The sequence below is a fragment of the Monocercomonoides exilis genome, assembly GCF_001643675.1.
Source record: "Monocercomonoides exilis strain PA203 chromosome Unknown scaffold8-1962414, whole genome shotgun sequence".
NCBI lineage: Eukaryota > Preaxostyla > Oxymonadida > Polymastigidae > Monocercomonoides > Monocercomonoides exilis.
The window spans coordinates 917,657-939,700 of NW_027150553.1; the positions used below are offsets into that span (position 1 = coordinate 917,657).

A 22,044-nucleotide genomic window follows, 5' to 3' on the forward strand; every position below is an offset into this window, starting at 1 on the left:
AGTCGATCTGTTTGGAATTTTTTTCCTTTCTTTAATCAAGCTCAAAATATTTTGCTTTCTTCTTTTCTGCTTTCCTGACCTCCCTCTCCTTCGAAAATCCAGGCAATCTTGAAAGAAAAAAACTAAAATTTACCGAAAATAGCTGTATTCACTTGCTGGTCCACAAAGTTTGCTGCTCTGGGCGCATCAAGCTTCGCCTCTTCAAATACCTCCTCTTCAAGTGACATGCACTGCGTCTGCTCCACAATCACAATCTCATTCGGCCGGATGATCTTCTCCTTCTCCAGCGCATCTGCCACACACGATGTCAATTTGAACATGTCCAAAGTTGTCATGTTAAGCCCTTGGATGAAACCATTGCATCCTCTTTTTCCACTGCTAACACCACACTAATCTGAATCAGCAATGTGTTACATCCAAAATATGACCCCATAAAGCTGCCACACTCTCTCCCATTGTATGTGTACAGACTGTCCGGTAAGTGGAACTTGCGAGCGAATTACACAGAGGGGTTTGCATCCGAAAAAGCGTGTCGTTCGTCTCTCGCTTTTCATACACTAATATTCGGTTTATATTCGCTTCAGAGTTAGCGTTCGATGCATAGAAAAGATTGCAATATGTGCCTTGTGCTGCATACGAAATGAACAGCAAGCATTTGATGTTTACGAGTTGAATCACAAAAAAATACTCATAAAAAAAAGAATCGCTTTCAGATAAATTTCTGAATGTGGATTTTTTATTTTTTCATTTTCTTTCATATTCCATTCGCGGGCTGACACATTTTTGATGTAAATTATCGCACTGGTTGTGATTATTTTCGTGTTTTTAATTGAAATAAAATGTGAATATGGTTTTTCATTTCATAAAATGCATTTTTATTTAATCATAAAAAAATATTGAATATATACATATATATTTTTGAGACTCAATAAAATACAAAAACCAAAAAAAAGTCACCATTTCATGAAAATATGTCAAATTGAAAATCTCGATCACAAAAGTGGTCACTAATTTTTCTTCAGATTTTGCAATAAACAGACATAAAAAGATGTGGGGAAGCGGTTTGTGCGGAAATCTGAGAAAAAATTAGTGACCACTTTTGTGATCGCCAGTCATTTTGAAAAACACTTTTATTAAGGTTCTCATCAGATTTGATCCGTTGAACGATCGGAACTATTATAAAACTGAAACTTGAAATGACTGGCGATCACAAAAGTGGTCACTAATTTTTTCTCAGATTTCCGTACAAACCGCTTCCCTGTCTTTTGTTGCAAAATCTGAAGAAAATTAAATTTGACAGACTTTTTTGGTTTTTGTATTTTATTGAGTCTCAAAAATATATATGTATATATTCAATATTTTTTTTATGATTAAATAAAAATGCATTTTATGAAATGAAAAACCATATTCACATTATTTATTTCAACATTAAAATGTTTTGAAAAATATAAACGTGCTTGAGAAATTTTTGAAGAAGACTCATAAAAATGCTAAAAGTCCACCAGCGCGACAAGAAATAGAAACAATTCACCTTTAAGAAATGTATCTTAAACTGCATCTTCATCGAATTTTTATTTCATTTATTCGTTATCATTCTTATATCGTTTATAATTTGTTTTTATGTTTTAAAAACTTTTTTGAAGTTCACATATTTTCCAATTTTCATTTCTTTTTCATTTTTTGATAACATGAACATTTCATCACTTTTTGTTATTTGTTAAATAATCAATTCATCTGACAATTGAACAAAATCTATCATGCTTTTGAAACAATACAAGCAATTTATTAGAATACAACAGACACTGTTGAAAGAGAAAAAGAATAAACATAAGTTACGTTGAAAGATGAAAATAACATTTTTCAGAAAAATTAAGATACTTGGAGAAAGCACTGTTTAATTGAAGAATTGCTTCATTTTTGTTGAATGAAGAAGAAGATGGTGAAGAAGAATAAGAAGAAGAAATGAAGTAAAAGAGAAATGTGCAATCAATCGAATGATATTTCTGAAGATGATGAAAAGGCTTCATGTGATGCTGTTATTGAGATAAAATATTGTATTTGATAAGAGAATTTCATATTGAAAAAAAACATAATCACAAAAAATTCAACAAACAGATTGATGCATACCAATTGAATTGGATGTCCACTGTTCATTGACTGCTATTGAGCGGTCGCCTCCTCTTTCCCCTCAGAAACTGAAAATGCAAATTTTTTTCAAATTCCTCTTCTTCATCTTCTTTCAATCACACCCATCAGAATCCGTTCATTCTCTCCCTTCTCTCATCCTCTCATCATATTCTCTTCTCCAATACACATGCGTTCCCACCTCTTTCACTTCTTTTGAATCTTCTCTTCCAAAACCCAGCTCATTTACTCTAACTTCCTCCATCTCTGCGCTTCATCAAACACTTCATCAATTTCTCCAAAACTCATCCATTTACAAGTCCCCTCAAATCGTGCTGCAACTGATTGCACTTGAAGCTTCCTGTTTCTTCCTTCAAATATCACTCGTTGTCTGTTTCCTATTCAATATATATACATTTCAAAAAAAAAATAAAAAATTGAAAAAAAAAATAAGACACACTTGAACGTTGTGTGAAAATGATTCAAGCCGAGCAAACTCATTTCAACTTCTTTTTGAGTCTCCTCCCTTTCCTTCTTTCTCCAACACACCTTTCAGCAGGCAAGCCACACAAATCAACAGCAATTCCACTGAAAGGCCTTCATTCAGAATTACGTTCCATTGCAAACATTCCCACAGGAGCATTTCATCCTTTTATTTTTCGTTTTTCTTCTCTTCATCAGAATTCTTCCTTTCAAATCTTTTCCTTTTCAAAGAAAAACAAGCCACCGTCCCGTTTAACCTTTGGCCCTTCAAAACATCTCCCGATACTCCAACGCCAAAATCCCAACCCCAACCCCGATCCCTTTCCATCCACAATTTTCTCGATTACCTTTTCAACAACCCACTCCACAAATCGCACCCGTCTCTTCAAATCTCACATCTTCCCGTATTTCATCCATTTCTTCGCTTTTCTCTTTTTGCTCCAGGTCCCTCAAATCGTTCAATCGCCCAAGCCCCTTTCAAAAGTCAATAAAAAATTTATTTATTTCATAATAATAAAAAAATGACAGATAAAATCGCATAAGCAGTGATTCAGTAATGCCCCATGCACACCATAAAACATTTGTTACTGGTCCTGCTGCCTTCGGAAAAATCAAGATGAAGCAACATATTGGTTCATTTTCTGAATGTTGGAGGAACATCTACTTCAAAAGAGTCACAAATATCGATTAAAATACCTGAAGATGCACATTCATAAACTTTTTCCTCTGCATCATTTTCATTCTTTTACCTCAAAACAGGCAAGACGAAGGGCAACAAAACATTCATTTATTGTTTGGTTATTTAATAAGGGTCTGCAACCTATAATTTTATTAGTGAAGATTTTTGATAAATTATTTGCAGCAGCCTGAGCATATTTGAGCTACTATTGAGCGCAAACACAGATGCACCTATGCGAGTTATAGCATTTCAGAAGAACAGGGATTTTGCTTGCAGATGGAGGAGAGAGTGGCTGTTTGCATCGATTGCTTGCGAAAAGTGAATAAGTGTGGGAAGTTGCATGAAGTTTGAATCAAGTTATATGTTGCAAAATACATGATGCAACATCGGCTGTGATATTTTGAATGAAAAATGAATAAAGCAAGATACAAAAAAAGCGATTAAAATGTTAGAAAAGTTGAAATGAACAGCTTGTTCATTTCGAGCGAAATGTTGTGTACTTGGTATATCTTATGCTCAGGACTTATTTTGCGTGATTTTTTATTTGGGAGAAGATTTTCTTTGTGGAAAAGGAAAGGGAGTTGAAGCATAGGACAATGGAGGAAGCGAACAGAGCGAAACACTCAGCTGGTCTTAACGACAAACGCATTGCCATTTACGCGAAACCCGTTGGAAAGCTATCAGCAAAGAAATGGCGTTAAATAAGTCTTTGAAAAAGAGTTGATTTCTTGTTTATTTAAAAATTATGTGTTTTAATCTGATATTACAGCTCGTTTCACAATGGATTCTGTGCTTTCAATGACTTTCTATTCCAGCCATTTATTGTCCAGTTGTCTGAATTTTTTGTGGCAAGAGGCAATTTTATGTTGCAAGAAAGCCAGCTGGGCTGATCATTTCGAGTGAGTTGGAGATAGGAAAATATTTCAAGAAAAAAAAATGGTTTGATTTTCTTTTATTTCATTCATTTTTCTTTTAAGGTGTTCTTTTAGTGAATGCAAATTGATCAAGTACAGGAATACCACAAAGAGAGGGAAGCCCTGAAATCCTTTGCAAAAGATCCAGAAGTTTTGAGATGATTCTTGTTTGGATTGCATTCAACGAAGTCATTCGTTTCTTACCATCTGTTTTGCATGCTGCATAGCCTGACAATGCTTAACATGAGTTTGCAAGAAAGAGAAAAGCAGTTTATTTGGCATTTTTGTTCGGAATGTTTTGCAGTTGCGACTCTTTTATCTGGGCTGATAAGCTGGATGGTCATTCACATTCAGAACACATTCAGTTTTTTCTATCGCCCAACGTGACTTGAAAAACCTGACATCTTCTATTTTTCTTCACCTTCGCTATCATTCTCAACAGTCTCACTTCAATAAAAGATGCTCATTGCCAGAACCGACACATCAATCACATAATCATAAAATTCGTCATTTTCTTCTTATTTCATTTGAAATTTTTGCAATTGAAGTCAACTTCATCAATTGTCAACGCCTTCTTCGATTTCGAATTATTCTCTGCCAATATCCTCATCAAACATGAAGTTCATTTGAATTGTTGACATCATTGGACAAAGATAATTTTCTTTTTCTGAGGGAAAAGCAGTTCAACCACACAAAGGCAGTCAACGATTTGTGGACTTCCTTCTTCATCTGTTTGCATCTCTTTGCCTTTCACATGTTTTGTGATGAAGGTTGTTTATTTCATCTGAAATCAACTCATCAAATGATTTATTTTTATCTATCGACATTCCTCAAGTAATCATCAACATCTTTAAAAAAGGATTAAATTCGTTTCACAATTCTCAATTGCTCCACCTTCATAGCTTTCATCATCATCATCATCTTCTTCTTCTTCTCCTCCTCCTCCTCCTCCTCCTCCTCCTCTTTCTTCTTCTTCTTCTTCTTTTTCTTCTTCTTCTTCTTCTTCTTCTTCTTCTTCTTCTTCTTCTTCTTCTTCTTCTTCTTCTTCTTCTTATTTTTCTTCTTCTTCTTCTTCTTATTTTTCTTCTTCTTCCTCTTCGTCATCCTCTTCATCCACCACCACCATCATCACCTCCTCCTCCACCTCCAAACAGCCCATCCACACCTGCCAGATCCAAAGCAACGACTCTCTCGCCACCTCTTCCCATTTCCTGCCTTCTTCTCTCCTCTCTCCAGACATCGTAGAGATCTGCGGCAGCGACGGCGATGGCACAAAATGGACCTTCACTCAGCTTCTGCTCTTCCTGCGCTTCGTCCTCAAAGTGGATGTGGTGTGTCTGAGCACCGCATCTTCGACACCCTCATCAAAGCCATCCTGTCTACCCTGAGAAGCCTCTCTGACACATCCTCTCTGCTCCACTGCTTCCCCAGCATGGGATTTGAGCTGTATGGAGTGGATATCCTGTTGGACGACACACTGAGGCCGTGGATGATTGAGGTGAACATATCTCACTCGCTGCAGTCGTCTTCGTTGTTGGACAACAGAGTGAAGAAGGCAATGCTGGTTGACTTGTTCAATTTGGTCGGATTAACACCAAGTTCGGAGGAGGGAGAGGTGCTTGTACTGACAATGACGATGAAGACGAAGGAGATCAATGATGGAGAGGGAGAAGGAGAAGGAGGAGAAGGGAAAAATGAGAAGGAGAAGGAGAAAGGAAAGGAAGAAGAAAGAAAAGGAGGAATTAGAGTGGACCAGTTTGATCACATTCTGACAGGGCAGATTGAAGCGAATGAGAATGGAGAAACAGACATGAAGCAAAAACTGATGCAAAGGAGCATGTTGCAAGCAGGGAAGAAGAAGAAGAAAAAGAAGAAGTCAGCAGGACAAGGCAAAAGCGGAGGAGGAGGAGATAACGATGATGATGACCCTGTTTCAGAAGACATTGATTTCGGGGATGATCAGTTTGGGTGTGAATCTCCCTTTTCGAAGATGCCTGTGTGTCAGCCATCGTCTCTGGTGCAACTGAGTGTGAAGGCAGTTAAAATGACGGTGGTGACAGCAGACAGAACACAACTGAACAGCCTTTCAGAAACATTCGAGTTTGCAACATTGAATCATTCACTGGAAGGAAAGAAAGGAAGAAAGGAAGAAGATGTTGAAATGAAAGATGATGCAAATCAGAATGATTTGGGTGATGAGAAGAATGCAGAAATGACTGACAAAACAGCGTCTGGCCTGCCAATTTTCTCGCAGAACAAAATTTATGCTGTCAAAAGGGGAACAAACAAAGACGGATGCAACAGTTTATTCCAAACATCTCCTGCAAATTCACCTGCTCTCAATGCAACAGATGAACAACAATCAAATATTTCCTTTTCTTATCCATCTTCTTCTTCTTCTTCTTCTCACTTTTTTTCTTCTTCAACAGAACAAACATAAATTTCTTCAAAGAATATCTAATTCACTCCAGCATCAATATCTCAATCAATCAAGCTTGTGGAGTGAAGTTGGGCAGAGAAATGAACATCTTTTTTGAGTAGATGGAGGATTTGATCTCAGAAAGAGTGAAGCTGGTTGACAGAGAACAAAGATAAAACTGCAAAGACCAACATTCAATGGAAGAACAAGAATTGACAGAAAATTCATCTCCTCGTTCTTCGCTGGTGTGCCATTCTTCTGTTTCTGCATCGTCTTTTGGGGGAGAAGGAAGGCTCAACGAACTGAGCTATGATGTTTCAGGCACTCGATACGACATTTTGGACTTGGATGACTTTGAAGAAGAAAGGGCAGAAGAAGAGCGGGAGAGGAAAGAGAGAGGAGGAATGATCGTCCCCACAATCGCTATTCATCCGTATTTCCACAAAAACAAACAGATTTATCAAGCAGCAAATGCTCAAACAACAACATTTGAAATGACTTTAAATGCATCTTCTTTCTTTTCATCATCATCAAGTTCTGCTTCTGTTTTTGCAAACTCAACAGTAACATCTTTATCGACTTCTTCAGCTGCCTCTGTGAAAACTTCCTTTGACGCCAGTGAGCCATGCCTCAGTTCAATCACACAAACAATTCCTTATCCTCTCTCTTCTTCCTCTCTGCTTTCCATCTCTCGACTCCACCCTTGTCTTTGCTGCCTCTTTCTCAACTCCCTCACTCATCAAAACGCGCGCCTTCTTTTCATAACACACCCACACACTCACCCATTCACTCTGATGTGTTCTTCTCCTTCGTTAACACTGCTTTTCCATCCATCGTTCTTCTGTTATGCGGATGCCCTTTTGTTTGAGGTGGAGTTCTTCAGGCAGATGCTGGGAAGAAAAGAAAAAGAGGTCAATAGGAAGAAAATGAAGAATATGAACGAGAATGAACAAATGAATGAAAGAGGAAGAGAAAGAGGGAAAAGAATTGAACATGAGAAATATTAAAAGATAGAGAAAGATGGAATTTCAAATAGAAAAGTTGATAGAATGATCCAATTGGAGTCATTTGATGGAAGCAGAACATCATTTAGAGTTTTATACTTCGAAGAATAACAATTGTCTGGAAAAGTCGTTTCAGAGAAAGAGTTTTAATGTTCAATTGTCAAAAAGCAGGAAGCAGATGCAGCAGGGGAGAATGCAATGAGGAAAAATATTAGAGGAAAGGGGCAATTTATTGTCGAAGACAAAGAGGAAGAAGAGAGAAGGAAAAGCGAGCAGAGTGTTTTGAACGGAAGTGAGTCTGAAGTGTCGAAATCAGCTTCGTTTAAAGATAGGCATGCTCGTGACACATATTCAGTGATTTCATCATCATTTTCTTCTTATTCACAGCGCTTCAAAACGTTTTTCAGTGATCCAAAGGAAAAGACAAAAAAACATGGCAGGTTGAAGGATGAAATGCAGCAAAAATAACATGGTTCTGCTTCAAGAAGAAGATGATGATTTCTTTATGTCAAAAAATACAACTGCTAACAAAGCTTTGACCCCATCTGTTTCTCAATCATCATCCTCTGCTTTGTCTATCCCTCAGATTTCTTTATTGATCCCTCCACAAAGTTCCAACAAATACGCAAAGGATCCACGAAGCGGCATTCATGCTTCATTGGAAGGGATGAAGAGGAGGAAAGAGGAGAAAAAGAATACAGATTTTCTTTCGCTGTATTCGTCGCTGACACCTGAAAGGATACTGACTCTGATGTCAGCTGGTGATATTGCGCGTGCAGATGACAAGTTGTTTGAGGAGGAAATGAAAGATGTGGATGTGGTGAAAGGAGCAATGAATGAAGGTGAGACAGAAATTTGATGAAAGATTGAGGTGAATAAAAGAAAGGAAGCTGAGAGAAGAAAGAGAAAGAGAAGCAGAAAGAATGATAAGCTTGCCTTTTAACCAACAAAATGCTGTTAACACAATGTCAATTGGACCGAATCAGACTCTTCAATCAATTCCTCAGCCAACTACATCAGCATCATTCTCTTCTTCTCCTTCCTCCTCTTCTTTATCATCATCATAACCTTCTTCTCTATCCTCACAAATTCCATCTGATAGCAATCAGATTGAAAATACTTTACCTCCTTCAACACCATCACTTTCACCTCCTTTTTCAAAGTTATCTATATCTCCTTTTTCCACAAATACCCCAACTTTCACCAATCAAATTTAGCATCCCGTTTCTTCTTCGTCATTGTGCTTTCCTGAACCTATATAGTCGGCTATTCCAAGCCGCATCGAACGAACTTAGTTGGAGAAAGCGATGCAGCCGAAGATGGAGAAGATGGAGAAGGAAAAAGCAGAGAGAGGAGCTGCTGGAGGAAGAGAAGGAGAACTCAGAGAAAGAGCGGGAAAAGCTCGAAGACGAGCAGAGGAAAGCGCTGGAGAAGGCTGAGAAGAAGAGAAATGCGTTTGTCTCGTATCTGAAGAAGAAGAAAATTCAGAAAAGCGAATCGAACTTCAAAAGCGAAGTGAACAAGAGGAAGGTGTTAATGAAATAGCATTTCGAATCGCCTTCAGTTGTTTGGATAATGAAAGCGCTTTCGATTCGAAAAGATCAATAATTTTTTCTGGCAAGCTGTTCAATATGGAAGCTTTGCAGATGTCATTCAGAATAAAATCACATTTCTGTCTATAGAAAAAGGAGAAGATAATATTTCAGAAAACATGTCTCCTTCAAAAGAACATCAAAAGAAGAATAAAAAGAAAAGCAAAATGAAAATTATGTTCCAAAAAAAACAAAAACATTCGGAGCCAAAGCGAAGTGAAAATGCGAATGCGTTTTAAGATGTTCGATTTCAAAACTTATTATTTTTCTTCTTCTGATCCTTATAAGAAAAACTCACTATTTGTAAGTTTTCTTTGTATTTCACAAGATAATCGTCAAACGCAGCAAAAAAAGCATGAAAGAAGCTTCTTCTTCTCCTCCTCCTTCGGATTCTTCTGCTTAGAGAAGTGAAGTTGAAGTTCCACATCCTTCTCTGTCATCTCCAAACACTTTTGCTTCTTCTTCCTCCTCTTCTTTGCATTTTTTGCAAACTCATTCCTCAAAGTCATCTCATTCAAAACCCAGATCATCAGTATCGGCCATATCTCTTCATTCAAAAGCAATTACAGCTACATCATCATCATTTATTTTTTCTTCATCTTCTGGTTTATCTTCCTTATCATTCTCTCAAAATGCATCTGTTTTCAAACAATTTCTTCATTGCCGCCAACCACTCACACACAATCAAAAAAGAAAAATAAATAAATAAAAATAAAAAACACAGCAGCAACACACTCAAACCGATCTCTATAACATATCCATTCTCTACTCTCACGCAAAATGCAGCTGAAATCAAAAAACAGAAAAGGAAGCCAGCATCAAGTTAGAAGCGGAACTCGTCTCTATCACCATCTTCTTTGATGTCAACTTCTTCCACTGCTTTTTCCTATCCATCTTCATCTTCATTGTCCTCTTCTCCATTTTCATCAATCCTGCTCTCCCATTCTATTTCTTCAAAAAAGAAATCTGAGAAAGGAAATGAAAATGAAAAAAAAGCGAAATTGAAGCCAAAATAGCAGAAACTCACACCTCTTTAACAATAACTTACGATGAAAACGAAGATGATGCAGAGGATCAGCCAAATGGTATTATTACTTCTCATCAAAATGCCTCTTCAAAACCAGGCAGAAAAGTATTTCCATCTTCTTCAGTATAGATTCGACTGACTAATTCGACATCGTCTCCACATTCAGACTCAGTTATATATTCTTCTTCTTCTTCGTTTTCTTCATCTTCCTCTTCTTCTTCTGTTCTTCAAGGTATACAGTGCTCGCTCCATTTCATACTTCCTTCTCTTCTCCACCACTGGTTCGGCTGTGCTGAGACTTGCGGGCAGAGAAGCACGATGGAAGACGGCGTGTTGCTGCTGCCTGTTGATGGATGGTGCATTGAGAAGCTTGTGTGCAATAAAGAAGTGGGGATTTTGTATCGAAAACAGAAATATCCTCAGTAGCTGAGGTTAACTGAGAAAGGAATGAAAGCACTGGAAATCAGAGAGGATGAGATCTGGGCAAGGAGGATGAGAGGGAAGGAGAGAAGGAAGAAGGAAAGGATGGAAAGAAAGAGAAAAGAGGAGGGATGCGAAGGGAGAAATAGAGTGAGGAATAACTTTAAGGATGATACAGCCATTGAGAAATGCATCTGTAGCCAACTGATAATGTTTAAAAGAACAAGAATAAGACTCTACTGTACGAACTCGGATCGGATGTTTGCAAGGGAGGTCGGGGCGTCGAAGAAGGAGGAGCATCAGATCCAGAGGATGTTGCCGATGGAAGGGGAGATGTGGTGGACGACTGTGGAGAGAGAAGCGCGGAGGAAAGCGGGGAGCCGCACTGATGGAAAGAGAAGCCAGTGTGCTGGTTAACGAATATCTGGTGAGCGCGGTGAAAGGTGACGCAGGCAGAGTCCAAAGCGAAGACTTTTCTGGATCCTGGAGCAGGCAGCCCAAAATCATCGGAGTCAGCCAGAACAAACGGGCAGATGGACACAACGTCAACTCCAGCGAGCAAAGAGAAAATGAACGGAGGGATGCGAGTTCCGCGGAAGGGGATGCAGAAGCGATATGGAGAAATGGGCTCTACAAGGATACTAGAACAATGGTTCAGCGCTTTATATTCATGCACCATTTTGTTGTTCATATCCTTTCATGTGAAACTGGTTATTAACCAATCTATTCTCAAAACGAACAGGCGGACAAAAACAGAGCATCTAAGGAGGCAGATAACTGGATGACATATTATTGATGAGAAGGAGATAGAGAGAATCAGAGGAGAAACAAAGAGAGGAAGATAAAATGAAGATGTTCGTGCGATAGAAGCTTTTTTTGTGGAAAAAGCAAAAATTGACGAGTTTCTTTTCATTTTTTAATATTTTCTTTATTTATCTTATACTTTGTTTGATATTTAGATAATAATTAAATATTTCTAAGATTACTTGTTTACAAACAAATTTATCAACAAACAGTTAATTACTTGATGAGTGTCTTATGTTACTATTATATTTTTGCGTAAGTGTTAATGTGAATTGATAAAATTTAACAAATGTTTTATGATCTTTAAAATTAATTTAAATATTTCTTTGCAATAACATCATAAAATTAATTTTTATATAAAAAATTGATTGATTGTGTATTGTCATTATTGTTTTTATGTTTTATAAACCAGTTAACTTTTGTTTTATTAGGTTTATCGAATTTTCGATTTTTTTTTGAAATTATTTTTATTTCTCGATATTTGAAATAAAAACGATTGGAAACAAATTAAAACCAACAAATAATTAATAATTATAATATGTCGATCAATATTTTCATGCAATTTCAAATAAAATTAATCTTTTCAACCTCACCCTTTATGAAAATTTTTTATGATCAAACTTCGTTATTTTTTATGATTTCAAAAAAAATCACCCACATTGTGGTTATTTATTAGTCATATTCAAATGGATTGAAAATGAAATATGCAAATATAGTTATACATAATTGATTGATATAACTAATGTTTCATTATTTCACATAGTTTTAACCAAATGCAAGCAACGTGTAAGTATTTTTCTTTTCATGCGCATCACTGTAAATATTAAATAAACATTTTATCGATAAGAATTTTTTGTTTTTCTATTTTTTTTTTGATGAAAAAGATGAAATGTGAAAAACTCGTAAAAAATTGTTCAAAACAAATAATAATTATAATGATAAAACTTCAACTCATATGTTTTTTGGACTAATTGTTAAAAACAAACAAAAAAGGAAAGACATTCCAAAAGGGTCAAAACTAAATATTGAAACATCTTGACTAGTCAAAAGTTCAAACAAAAAAAAATACACAGTGAATTTAAAATTCTGAAATTACAAAAAAAAAAAAAAAGTTAAAATACAACTTCTTCAAAGGCATATTTTTTTTAGCCGACATGCATCGCTTCATCTTTCCTTGTCGCAAAGGTTTATTATCGATTTTGAACAATTACATTTTAATGAAACCGAATAAATAGTTTGTTTGATCGAATGCATAATAATTATCAATCTGAACATTTTTAAGAATTATTATTTGTACGACTTGAACAGCGTTATGAGCTCCAATAGCGATGCTATTAACAATAAAACTAAAAATGAAACAGCTCTTTCAGAAAAAATAGACGAACATTCTTTGAAGGACGAAAACGGAAGGAGTTCAGCAATGCAATTTACTGTTGCGAAGAAAACAGAACCACAAGAATGGATGAAAATAGAGGATGAAAATGGAGAAAAGAATGGATTGAAAAGTTCCAACGAATCAACAACAAACATTAAAGCAAAATTATCAAAGGGAAAGTGTCTGGTCATCATTCTGTGTATCATACTTGTATGTGCAATTGCATTGATATGGATAGCAAATTATAAAATTGGCCCATTGAAATGGACGAGGCATTTCAATGAACTTGCAGACAATGGTGGAAGAACAATGGCTATGAAATGGATTGAATATTTGAAGACAGAACCACCAAAATGGATGAGGCATAGAAGTTCGTTTCCTGATAAAGACGGTAAAACAATGGCCATGCTGTGGATCGAACTCGTGAAAGCAAATCCACCAGAGTGGATGAGACATGACATAACACTAAATGATAACTTTGGATGGACAATGGCGATGCTATGGATTAGATATGTTGGAACTGATCCTCCAGAATGGATGAAACACGAGATTACTCTTACTGACAAGAATGGAAGAACAATGGCAATGTTGTGGATTTATTTTGTTCAAACAGAACCACCAGAATGGATGAGGCATGATATTAAACTTGTGGATAACAATGGATGGACAATGGCAATGAAATGGATTCAAGACATTAACACAGAACCACCAGAGTGGATGAGGCATGATGCCTTGCTTGCTGATAAAGAAGGGAGGACAATGGAAATGCTATGGATAGGATATAATGGAACAGAACCACCAGAGTGGATGAGACATGATTATTTATATGCAGACAAAAATGGATGGACAATGGCGATGCTATGGATAAGTTATTTTGGAACTAATCCACCAGAATGGATGAGGCATAAAAATGAATTTAAAGATAAGGAGGGGAAAACGATGATTGATTATTGGGAAAGATATGTGAGAAGAGAGATACCGGAATGGATGAAATACAATGAATTTGTTGTTGCTGCTGATGATAATGGAGCGACAGATGCAATTTGTTGGTTCAAGGAAATGTTACAAAAGCATCAGAACCGAAGTGGAAAGAAAATACACTTGAAGTTGAAGATAGAATAGAGAGGGGAATAATATGGATCTATTTATTCAAAAAAGTGCCCTTGCCATCACGAATGAAACAATGCATTGCAGTTGGAGATGAAAGCGTGAGGGCAAGCATAGAATTAGAAGCACCAGAAATGGAAGATGACTGAAAATTCCACACGAGTGATTGAATCATTTCCATTGAGGATATTATTTCTGAAGCATTGAACAAACAGGCTAACAGATTTGCATGTGTGTAAATAAAGGCTATTTAGCAACATTTCGGAATTCATGACTTTTCTTTCTTTCTTTTATTTCTTTCTTTTCTTTCTTTCTTTCTCTCGATTCTTTGAATGCACTTTTTCTGTTTCAATAAATACTTGGACATGCTTCAAAGATATCTCATTTTGATCTCCTTTCGGTTTGCTTTCGATTGTTTTTATATTTTCCCAGAGCAATTGGAGCAATTAATTACAATATTTTGGTTTTTACAAATTATTTTTTTTTCACGTTTTTATTTAATTTTATTTTATTTTGTGAAGTTTAGTTACGTTTTGTTTTAATTTTTTACAAAATAATTGAAATAATTTTAATTTGATTCTGTCAATAATCAAAGATAAGCTCAAACCAGAAAATGTAGTTTTCTTTTATTTTTTCATATTTTATTTTTTGAAGTAACTTTTATACAATTTCGAGAAATAATTGGGCATGCTTCAAACAAATTCGATTTTACTTTCTATTTTCTGATTTTATTTTGTAAGCTCATTTTATTTTAACTGGTTATGTGTTCTTGTCAGTTTTATTAATTTTTAAAAGTCAACGATTTCTGTAATTCTTACAAATTACTTTTTTTACAAATTCTTATTTTTCCATTTTGAGAACATTTCATGCATAAGAAACATTGAGTGACATACGTAGTTTTTATTCATAAATCGCGATAATTGAAATTTTATCTTTGAAAAAATATTTAGAAATGAAATCATATAAAGAGAAAACAGAAAAAAAGAGAAAACACTAAACTTGAAGATTTTGAATCTTCAAAATAGAAACTACGCTGAATTGGAAAAACAAAAAATTACATATTTCGAAGCACATAGCAAAGATATCATGTGTTGATTGTGAAATATATTTTAAAATTAGCTTTACGAGTTACTTCCTTGTCAAAAGAAGAAGAGAAATCAAAAGGTAATGAAGAGATCTGAGATGGAAGCTAATGAAATTTCATTGAAGAAAGGAGTAAAATTGTTGGAACATTCGGAGTCATGTCAGAATCTTTTCTGTTAAAGAAGAATCAGTTGAATGCATTTTTGTAGAGAAATGAAAATATTGATCATTGAATGTGAATTTGGAAAGATTGTCTTTTCCATCCACTTCAACAAGAGACACTTCAGACACAGATTCAACGTTTGTTAGAGGTGAAGATCTATGTCCAACCACTTCATCCATGTCGAATCTGGTGGATGCAATGGCCTGCTCATCGCCTCATGAAAAGCTGATTGTGGATGTGAGGGATTCTCTGTTCATGCTGCTTCACGGAAAGAACAACACAAAGGAGATGGCAATTGGCACACTGGAAGAGAGGGAGCAGACAGCTGCTCAGATCCTGTTCTGGGTGGCTAATCTTGCTTCTCACTCATTTGATGAAATGGAAAATCCTCTTCAATCTCTTTCCAATTTGAGTCCTCACATTGTGTTGTTCTCTGAGCACATGGCGATCTGTGTTGTGATGCATTCTGACTTATTGTCCGATGATGATTCAGATTCTTCATCTATCTCATCATCAACTATTGTCACATCTGCAAGTGATGGTGATGATGATGAAAATGATTCCCTTCCTTCATCCGCCTTTGAGGATGAAGATAGCTTCAAAAAAGAGTGTTTGAGGTGGAAGGCACCAGAGCTGCTGATCAACAGGAAGATGATGACAACAAAGGAATGGGTTGTGTTTTCAATTGGGATGATGCTGTGGGAGTTCTTGACGCTGAGGATCCCGTTTGGTAAATTTGAGGCAGAAAAAAGTAACTGAAATGGAGGTGAGTGGAAATTTGTCAGATTTCGAAGTCATGAAGAAGCCAATGCATTTAAGGTTGATGAAATAACTCATTCATCAAAAAATAAAGTGTCATTTTTTTTTTTAAGGAAAAAGGAATGAGAATAGATTTTTTTAACGAAATGGAAAATATCTGTTTTGATAATGCTCGTGTTTTTCGAAAAATAAATAATAAATTAAACATTCAACAATGCGATATTGCCATTGATGAATGTTTCAAATTTGCTTAAAGAATAATTTGAAACTTCCATAATAAAAAATTATTAAAAATGTCGAGCTTTGATGTTCAGATTTATTTGTATGATTTAAGCCATGGAATGGTGCGGTCCATGTCGGCCATGCTAATTGGAAAAACTTTGGAAGGCCTGTGGCACACGGGGATTGTTGTGTAGTTTGAATTCAATTTTTCTTGAGAAATTGGCAATTTTTATTGGCGCTGTTGTTAATGGTCGCTCAAATTAATGCTTTCGCAATTCGACGCAAAAATGCATCATTTGTCAAGTGGCAAAGAATATTATTACAGCGGGGGCATTCAAAGGTTTCGAGCGATTTGATTATTGAGTTTTGATGTTTGGCTTTTTGCTTCAAAAGCGATCTTCCAGCATGCTTATTTGGTGTTGCTGTATTGGGTCTAATTTTTGTTGCATATTTGTTTTGTTTCAGGGGCGTTCTGCAGCTGGTGCGCCGACGAAAATTATTCCGTTTGCTGAGTTAAATTTTTCTTTCGATTCTTTTTTCACAAAGAAAATGCGAACTTTCTGTAGAATGGGGGAGACGACGATTCCGCAAGATGTGTTTGAGCAGTTCTTGAATGAAATCTCGCCTCGATACACGATGGGGTCGTATAATTTGTTGGAGCACAACTGCAACAACTTTACAAACGAGGCGTGCCAGTTCCTGACGGGAAAGCAGATTCCAAGCTGTATGATGTTTGGCTGTAAGTGAATTGAATTTTATAGTCTGGTTATGAAAAGATATTATTGATCTTCCACGAGAATTTCTTTCCACTCCAGTTGGACAGCAGTTTAAGCCGTTGATTGATTCGTTTTTTGGAGGGGGAGATCCACTTCAAGGAAGAGCAGTTGTATGGAAAATGATTTTTTCTTTCATTACTTACTTTCTTACTTATTTATTTTCCATAATTCCAAATATTCCTGTATATAATTTGTGGGGGGGTGGTGCAATGTGTGCAACAGCCAGGAGGGAGCTTTGGAGGCCAGGCGAGTGGAGCAGCAGGAGCAGCGTCTTCTTTCTCTTCTCCTTCTCATTTTCCGATTTTGGGGGCATCTGCCAAGTACCTTTACGAGACAGGCAATTACGACCGCATCCTGGCGAAGCTACTTGAGAACCACACTCATTTCAAAGAAAGCTTGCTGAAAGCATCTTCTTCTACTTCTCCTTCTTCTCCTTCTTCATCAGCATCCATCTCCAATCCAGGTGTCCTGCAAGAATTCGATCTCTCTCTTCTGCAGTCGAAGGCCGTGAAGGACTTCTTCAGCTGTGTGCTGACACAGCACTCGCAGCAGACATCCAATGCAGCTCATTCGCCTCAATCGCTTCCAGCCATCCCGGCAGGCGTTGTGGGTGTGCTGACGCGCCTGCGCTGCTGCTGGCCATCTGAGCTGCTTGTCCCTGTTGTCGACCTCCTTCGCATCCTCGCGCTGCACCCGAAAGGCGCTGAGCTGCTCTGCAAAGAGCCTTCTTCCTCTTCCTCTCCTTCATCATCACCAACTGATGCAAAGCCCCGCATCCACGCCCCGCTGTCAATAATCAACCTGTTCAAACAATATGCTCTTCCGAACTTATCATCATCATCATCATTCACCAACACATCCATTTCCTCTTCTCCTTCTCTTTCTTCTCTTTCTTCTTCTTCTTCTTCATTGAAGTCATCTCCAGCAGCAGCATTGCGGCTGGTGTGTATGCGGACAGCAGTGAATCTCTTTGCGAGTGAGACAGGCGCTGCATTTGTGACGAGCCCAGAGCGTCTGCCGTTCTTTGTGGAGGCGGCTGTGTCGTGTGTGGAGGACAGTGGGAAAGAAAAAGAAGAAGAAGAAGCCAAAAGAGAAGAAGAGGGAAAAGGAAAAGAAGAAGCAGCGAGGGCAGCGCGTGGGGCAGCAGCGGTGCAGCTGGCGGGGTCGTGTCTGCTGCACAACATTGCCCTGCGGCTGGGAGAGCAGAAGGGGCAGTGCGAGGCGCTGTGCGAGGGCGGGGTGGCGGTGCTGGCGCGGGCAGTGCGGAAGGAGTGGGAGGCGAAAGGGGAGGAGTTTGCCAGGAACGAGGAAGACGTGCTGGAGGAGAGGCCGGTGGTGCTGGATGCGCTGGCCACGCTGCTGAAGGCGCTGGGCGTGGTGTGCCTGGACAACGACGTGGCTGCTGCAGTTCTGGTCTCGTTGCCTGAGGAGGGCAGCATCGTAGACGCGTTGGCCGAGATGAAGGAGAAGCCGCAGTGGCTGCCTGTTCGGGGGATTGCTGCTGAGATTCTGAACATCGTTGAAATGGTCTGAGGACATGGCGTTTGGCTGTTGGCCTCTCTTTTCACGCACCTTATTTTGTTAACACTTATTTTGAAAAATTATTTTTTTTATAAAAACACAAAAAATTTGAGAAATATGATCAGTTTATTTTCCAAAGAAAGGTTGTTTGTCTCATCAGTTGAATCCTGATTATTGAAGAATTATCAATTTTTTATCAGTGGATTGAAGTCATTGGAGAGAACTTTTCGCTCACTATTTCCTTCAATTCAGTTTTTCAAATGAAATGTCATCTTTCAACGTCATCATCGAAAAGAAATAAATATTAACCAACTTATTCAAAAAAATAGGAAAGATTTCTATAGTTTCTGCTTTCAAAATATTATTGTGATTAATTTGAAAATTTGAGGATACCAGAAATATCCTTTGTTAATAAAAGTCTGTTTTGTAATTATTTCCATTGAAATCAACAAAAACACAACAAATTTCCAAAAAAAAAAAAGGAAAAGAAAAATAAACAAAAAATTCTGTGAATAGTGTTTAAATTTTGTTTCCTTTTTTTTCGATAAAAAGAAAATCATCTCTCCATTCTCTTTTCCCCCATATTCCCTTTTCATTTCCCAACAGTTTCTTTTCCAGCTTTCGGTATGAAAGAAATTTTATCAAAATAATTTAATTCAATAATTCATATTTTTATTTTAATTATTATTATAGATTTTTTATAAAAATGGAGAAAAAGATCAGAATATCAGGTGAATGGAAATGCTTTTGAAATGAATAAAAGAAGTTGTCAAAATTCTTAAAAACAAAGAGAAATTATTCTCTTTCATGAAAATAAAAAATTTGACGTAGATTGACAAAACTGTTGATTAGGATGAATAAAAACACACATATCATTTAAAACAGCGGGGTGAATGGAGATGTTTTCAAATGGAAAAATAAAAGTCGGTAAAAATCATTTTGTCAAATAATAATTGCTTGCTTTAAAAAAAAAAAGCTATTTGAATTGTCAGTAATCCATTCAACAATTTGGGGAGTTATTCAAACAAGTGAGAATAAGAAGAAAATGGATTGAAATGAATATTCTTTGAAGTGAATCCTTAATTTCTTGTTGAAGGACGGAAAAGTCCTTCAAAAAGGACAAAGCTCAGCAAATATCATGAGAATTGTTTAAATGATGAAAGCCTTTGCTCAGATATTTTTGTGCTGATTGGACAAATGAAATTAAGATTAATTTTTTGTTTCCGAAAGCAAACATATGAAATGAAAACAATCAACCGTTCATCCAAGATGGGACCTCAGAGTCAGCATGAATTCTCCAATGATCTGCCATAGTTTTTCCTTCCTTGTCTCTAATTGTTGCATCGTGCCTCATCCACTCTGGTGGCTCTGAATTGATGCTTCTTATCCAATGCATGGCCATTGTCCGTCCGCTCTTGTCAGCAAGTGTGGGATCATGTCTCATCCACGCTGGAGGATCAGCTCTTACGCAAATAATAAAATACATTGCCATCGTCCATCCGTCATTGTCTGCAAGTGTGCTTTCATGTCTCATCCATTCTGGAGGTTCTGTTTTCGCGTGTGTAATCCATAACATGGCCATCGTATTCCCATTGATATTCCCTAATATTGCATCATGCCTCATCCATTCTGGAGGTTCTTTCTTTTCATTTTTTATCCACCGCATGGCCATTGTCCATCCATCCTCGTCTGTAAGGGCTGCACTATGTATTATTTCTTCTTGTGGTCCTGTCTTCTTCTCAATAATCCAACGCATTGCCTCTGTTCTTCCTTTTTCATCAGAAAATGCAACGTTATTTATCATCCATTTCGGTGGTGCACTCTTGACATAACTTTTCCAATGGTCTGCCATCGTTTTCACTTTCTTATCCTTCAACGAATTATCATGTCTCATCCATTCTGGTGGCTCTGTCTTCACATATTCAATCCAGTTCATCGCCATAGTCTCTCCACCGCTATCGCGAAGTGTAGCATCATGCCTCATCCATTCTGGTGGTTCTGTTTTGACATTATAAATCCATATCATTGCCATTGTGATTCCGTTCTTATTGCAAAGTGTTATATTGTGTCTCATCCACTCAGGTGGTTCCTTTTCAACAAACTGAATCCACAGCATAGCCATCGTCCATCCAAAATTATTTCTGATTGTTATGTCATGTCTCATCCATATTGGTGGGTCTTTCTTCACAAATTGAATCCACTTCATTGCCATTGTTTTTCCTTCCTTGTCTGCAAGTGTGTTGTCGTGTCTCATCCATCCTGGTGGTTCTGTCTTTTTCTCAATAATCCACCTCATTCCCGGCGTTTGCCCATTTTCATCTTTCAGTGTTTCATCAAATGTCATCCATTTCGGTAATTCAGTTTCAACAAATATGTTCCAATAATCTGCCATTGCCCATCCTCTCTTATCTTTCAATGAATTACGATGCCTTATCCATTCTGGTGGTTCTGTTCCAACCCACATAATCCACAGCATTGCCATTGTTTTTCCTTCCTTGTCCGCAAGCGTGGCATCATGTCTCATCCATTCGGGTGGTTCTGTTTTGACATAAATGATCCACCTCATTCCCGCGGTTTGTCCATTTTCATCTTTCAATGTTTCATCAAATGTCATCCATTCTGGTAATTCAGTTTTAACAAATAATCTCCAATAATCCGCCATTGTCCATCCGCTCTTTGTTTTTAATGAATTACGATGCCTTATCCATTCTGGCGGTTCTGTTCCAACCCATATAATCCACTTCATTGCCATTGTTCTTCCCCAAATATCTTTAAGAGCATTATCGTGTCTCATCCATTCTGGAGGTTCTGTCTTCACATATTCAATCCACATCATGGCCATTGTTCTTCCGTTATTATCAGCAAGTGTAATATCATGTCTCATCCATTCTGGAGGCTCTGTCTTTTTCTCAATAATCCATCGCATTGCCTTTGTATCTCCATTTGCATCTTTCTCAGGATTCTTCGCATCAATTTTGTTTTCCATTTTTGTGTAATTTTTGTATAAATCGGCAATCACTTTTAGCTCACAAAGTCGTTATTCAACAAAAATGTTTGATCTGAAAAGAAATTTGTTGTATTATGGGTCACACCATTATAGAGAAGTTCCAAATTCTTAATAATTAGATAATTCAAAAGAAAAAAAAATTACAGTATTCATTCTGTTTATTGCCATTTATAGCAGATCGCATCTGTTAATTTTTTTAAGAAAACTCTTTTTCTGAAAAAGAATTATTTTGATATTATGAAAATACAAAAAAATCGATAAAATCAACAATTTTGAATGAGTTGAAATTTAAATTTCAAAGAAGCATTTGTTACTGATGCACTTTATGAAATTTCTTGAAACAATTTTCGTTTTGTTGGAAGCATTATTGCTTTGAAATGGAATCTTGTTTGGCGTATTTTTTTGTAATTTTGCAAAAACTATGAATAATGAAGAGAAATAAAGAAAATTGTAAATGTGATTCAATAATTTCAAAATCATTAGGATTATTATCGTTCCAGTTTTACTGTGTGCTTCATTATCCATTTTTTCAGAAACAATCACAACTTTAAGTATTTCCAAAAAA

The 22,044-nt window shown here is 36.9% G+C and overlaps 10 protein-coding genes across 10 annotated transcripts; 6 read left to right on the plus strand and 4 right to left on the minus strand.

Annotated features, from left to right (window-relative positions):
* Positions 1 to 122: 122 nt before the first annotated feature.
* Positions 123 to 554, minus strand: MONOS_16186 (uncharacterized protein; the record flags this gene model as incomplete). Its single annotated transcript, XM_067869100.1, has 2 exons — positions 123 to 389; positions 447 to 554. The coding sequence occupies 2 exons, from the start codon at positions 552 to 554 to the stop codon at positions 123 to 125; spliced, it is 375 nt and encodes a 124-aa protein (XP_067732981.1).
* A 1,816-nt stretch (positions 555 to 2,370) lies between these two features.
* On the minus strand, positions 2,371 to 3,181 carry MONOS_17135 (uncharacterized protein; the record flags this gene model as incomplete). Its single annotated transcript, XM_067870026.1, has 4 exons — positions 2,371 to 2,522; positions 2,674 to 2,721; positions 2,967 to 3,081; positions 3,179 to 3,181. The coding sequence occupies 4 exons, from the start codon at positions 3,179 to 3,181 to the stop codon at positions 2,371 to 2,373; spliced, it is 318 nt and encodes a 105-aa protein (XP_067732982.1).
* A 2,295-nt stretch (positions 3,182 to 5,476) lies between these two features.
* Positions 5,477 to 6,640, plus strand: MONOS_14217 (putative Tubulin-tyrosine ligase family; the record flags this gene model as incomplete). The annotated part of the gene is made up of 1 exon (XM_067867000.1): positions 5,477 to 6,640. The coding sequence occupies one exon, from the start codon at positions 5,477 to 5,479 to the stop codon at positions 6,638 to 6,640; it is 1,164 nt and encodes a 387-aa protein (XP_067732983.1).
* A 176-nt stretch (positions 6,641 to 6,816) lies between these two features.
* MONOS_14218 (uncharacterized protein) lies at positions 6,817 to 7,626 on the plus strand (the record flags this gene model as incomplete). The annotated part of the gene is made up of 1 exon (XM_067867001.1): positions 6,817 to 7,626. One exon carries the CDS (start codon positions 6,817 to 6,819, stop codon positions 7,624 to 7,626), a length of 810 nt encoding a protein of 269 aa, XP_067732984.1.
* A 466-nt stretch (positions 7,627 to 8,092) lies between these two features.
* On the plus strand, positions 8,093 to 8,482 carry MONOS_14219 (uncharacterized protein; the record flags this gene model as incomplete). The annotated part of the gene is made up of 1 exon (XM_067867002.1): positions 8,093 to 8,482. The coding sequence occupies one exon, from the start codon at positions 8,093 to 8,095 to the stop codon at positions 8,480 to 8,482; it is 390 nt and encodes a 129-aa protein (XP_067732985.1).
* A 2,394-nt stretch (positions 8,483 to 10,876) lies between these two features.
* Positions 10,877 to 11,353, minus strand: MONOS_14220 (uncharacterized protein; the record flags this gene model as incomplete). Its single annotated transcript, XM_067867004.1, has 1 exon — positions 10,877 to 11,353. The coding sequence occupies one exon, from the start codon at positions 11,351 to 11,353 to the stop codon at positions 10,877 to 10,879; it is 477 nt and encodes a 158-aa protein (XP_067732986.1).
* A 1,367-nt stretch (positions 11,354 to 12,720) lies between these two features.
* On the plus strand, positions 12,721 to 14,851 carry MONOS_14221 (uncharacterized protein). Its single transcript, XM_067867005.1, has one exon. It carries the CDS (start codon positions 12,779 to 12,781, stop codon positions 13,961 to 13,963), a length of 1,185 nt encoding a protein of 394 aa, XP_067732987.1. The 5' UTR covers positions 12,721 to 12,778; the 3' UTR covers positions 13,964 to 14,851.
* A 520-nt stretch (positions 14,852 to 15,371) lies between these two features.
* MONOS_14222 (uncharacterized protein) lies at positions 15,372 to 15,953 on the plus strand (the record flags this gene model as incomplete). The annotated part of the gene is made up of 1 exon (XM_067867006.1): positions 15,372 to 15,953. One exon carries the CDS (start codon positions 15,372 to 15,374, stop codon positions 15,951 to 15,953), a length of 582 nt encoding a protein of 193 aa, XP_067732988.1.
* Positions 15,954 to 17,491: 1,538 nt separating this feature from the next.
* Positions 17,492 to 18,614, plus strand: MONOS_14223 (uncharacterized protein). Its single transcript, XM_067867007.1, has one exon. It carries the CDS (start codon positions 17,900 to 17,902, stop codon positions 18,482 to 18,484), a length of 585 nt encoding a protein of 194 aa, XP_067732989.1. The 5' UTR covers positions 17,492 to 17,899; the 3' UTR covers positions 18,485 to 18,614.
* A 534-nt stretch (positions 18,615 to 19,148) lies between these two features.
* Positions 19,149 to 21,552, minus strand: MONOS_14224 (uncharacterized protein). The gene has a single exon (XM_067867008.1). The coding sequence runs from the start codon at positions 21,456 to 21,458 to the stop codon at positions 19,725 to 19,727; it is 1,734 nt and encodes a 577-aa protein (XP_067732990.1). The 5' UTR covers positions 21,459 to 21,552; the 3' UTR covers positions 19,149 to 19,724.
* Between the last annotated feature and the right edge of the window lie 492 nt (positions 21,553 to 22,044).

Excerpts from the sequence above, each read along its gene's own strand:
- MONOS_14221 (XM_067867005.1), top strand. The coding sequence starts at position 12,779 with ATGAGCTCCAATAGCGATGCTATTAACAATAAAACTAAAAATGAAACA.
- MONOS_14223 (XM_067867007.1), top strand. The coding sequence starts at position 17,900 with ATGCGGACAGCAGTGAATCTCTTTGCGAGTGAGACAGGCGCTGCATTT.
- MONOS_14224 (XM_067867008.1), bottom strand. The coding sequence starts at position 21,458 with ATGGAAAACAAAATTGATGCGAAGAATCCTGAGAAAGATGCAAATGGA.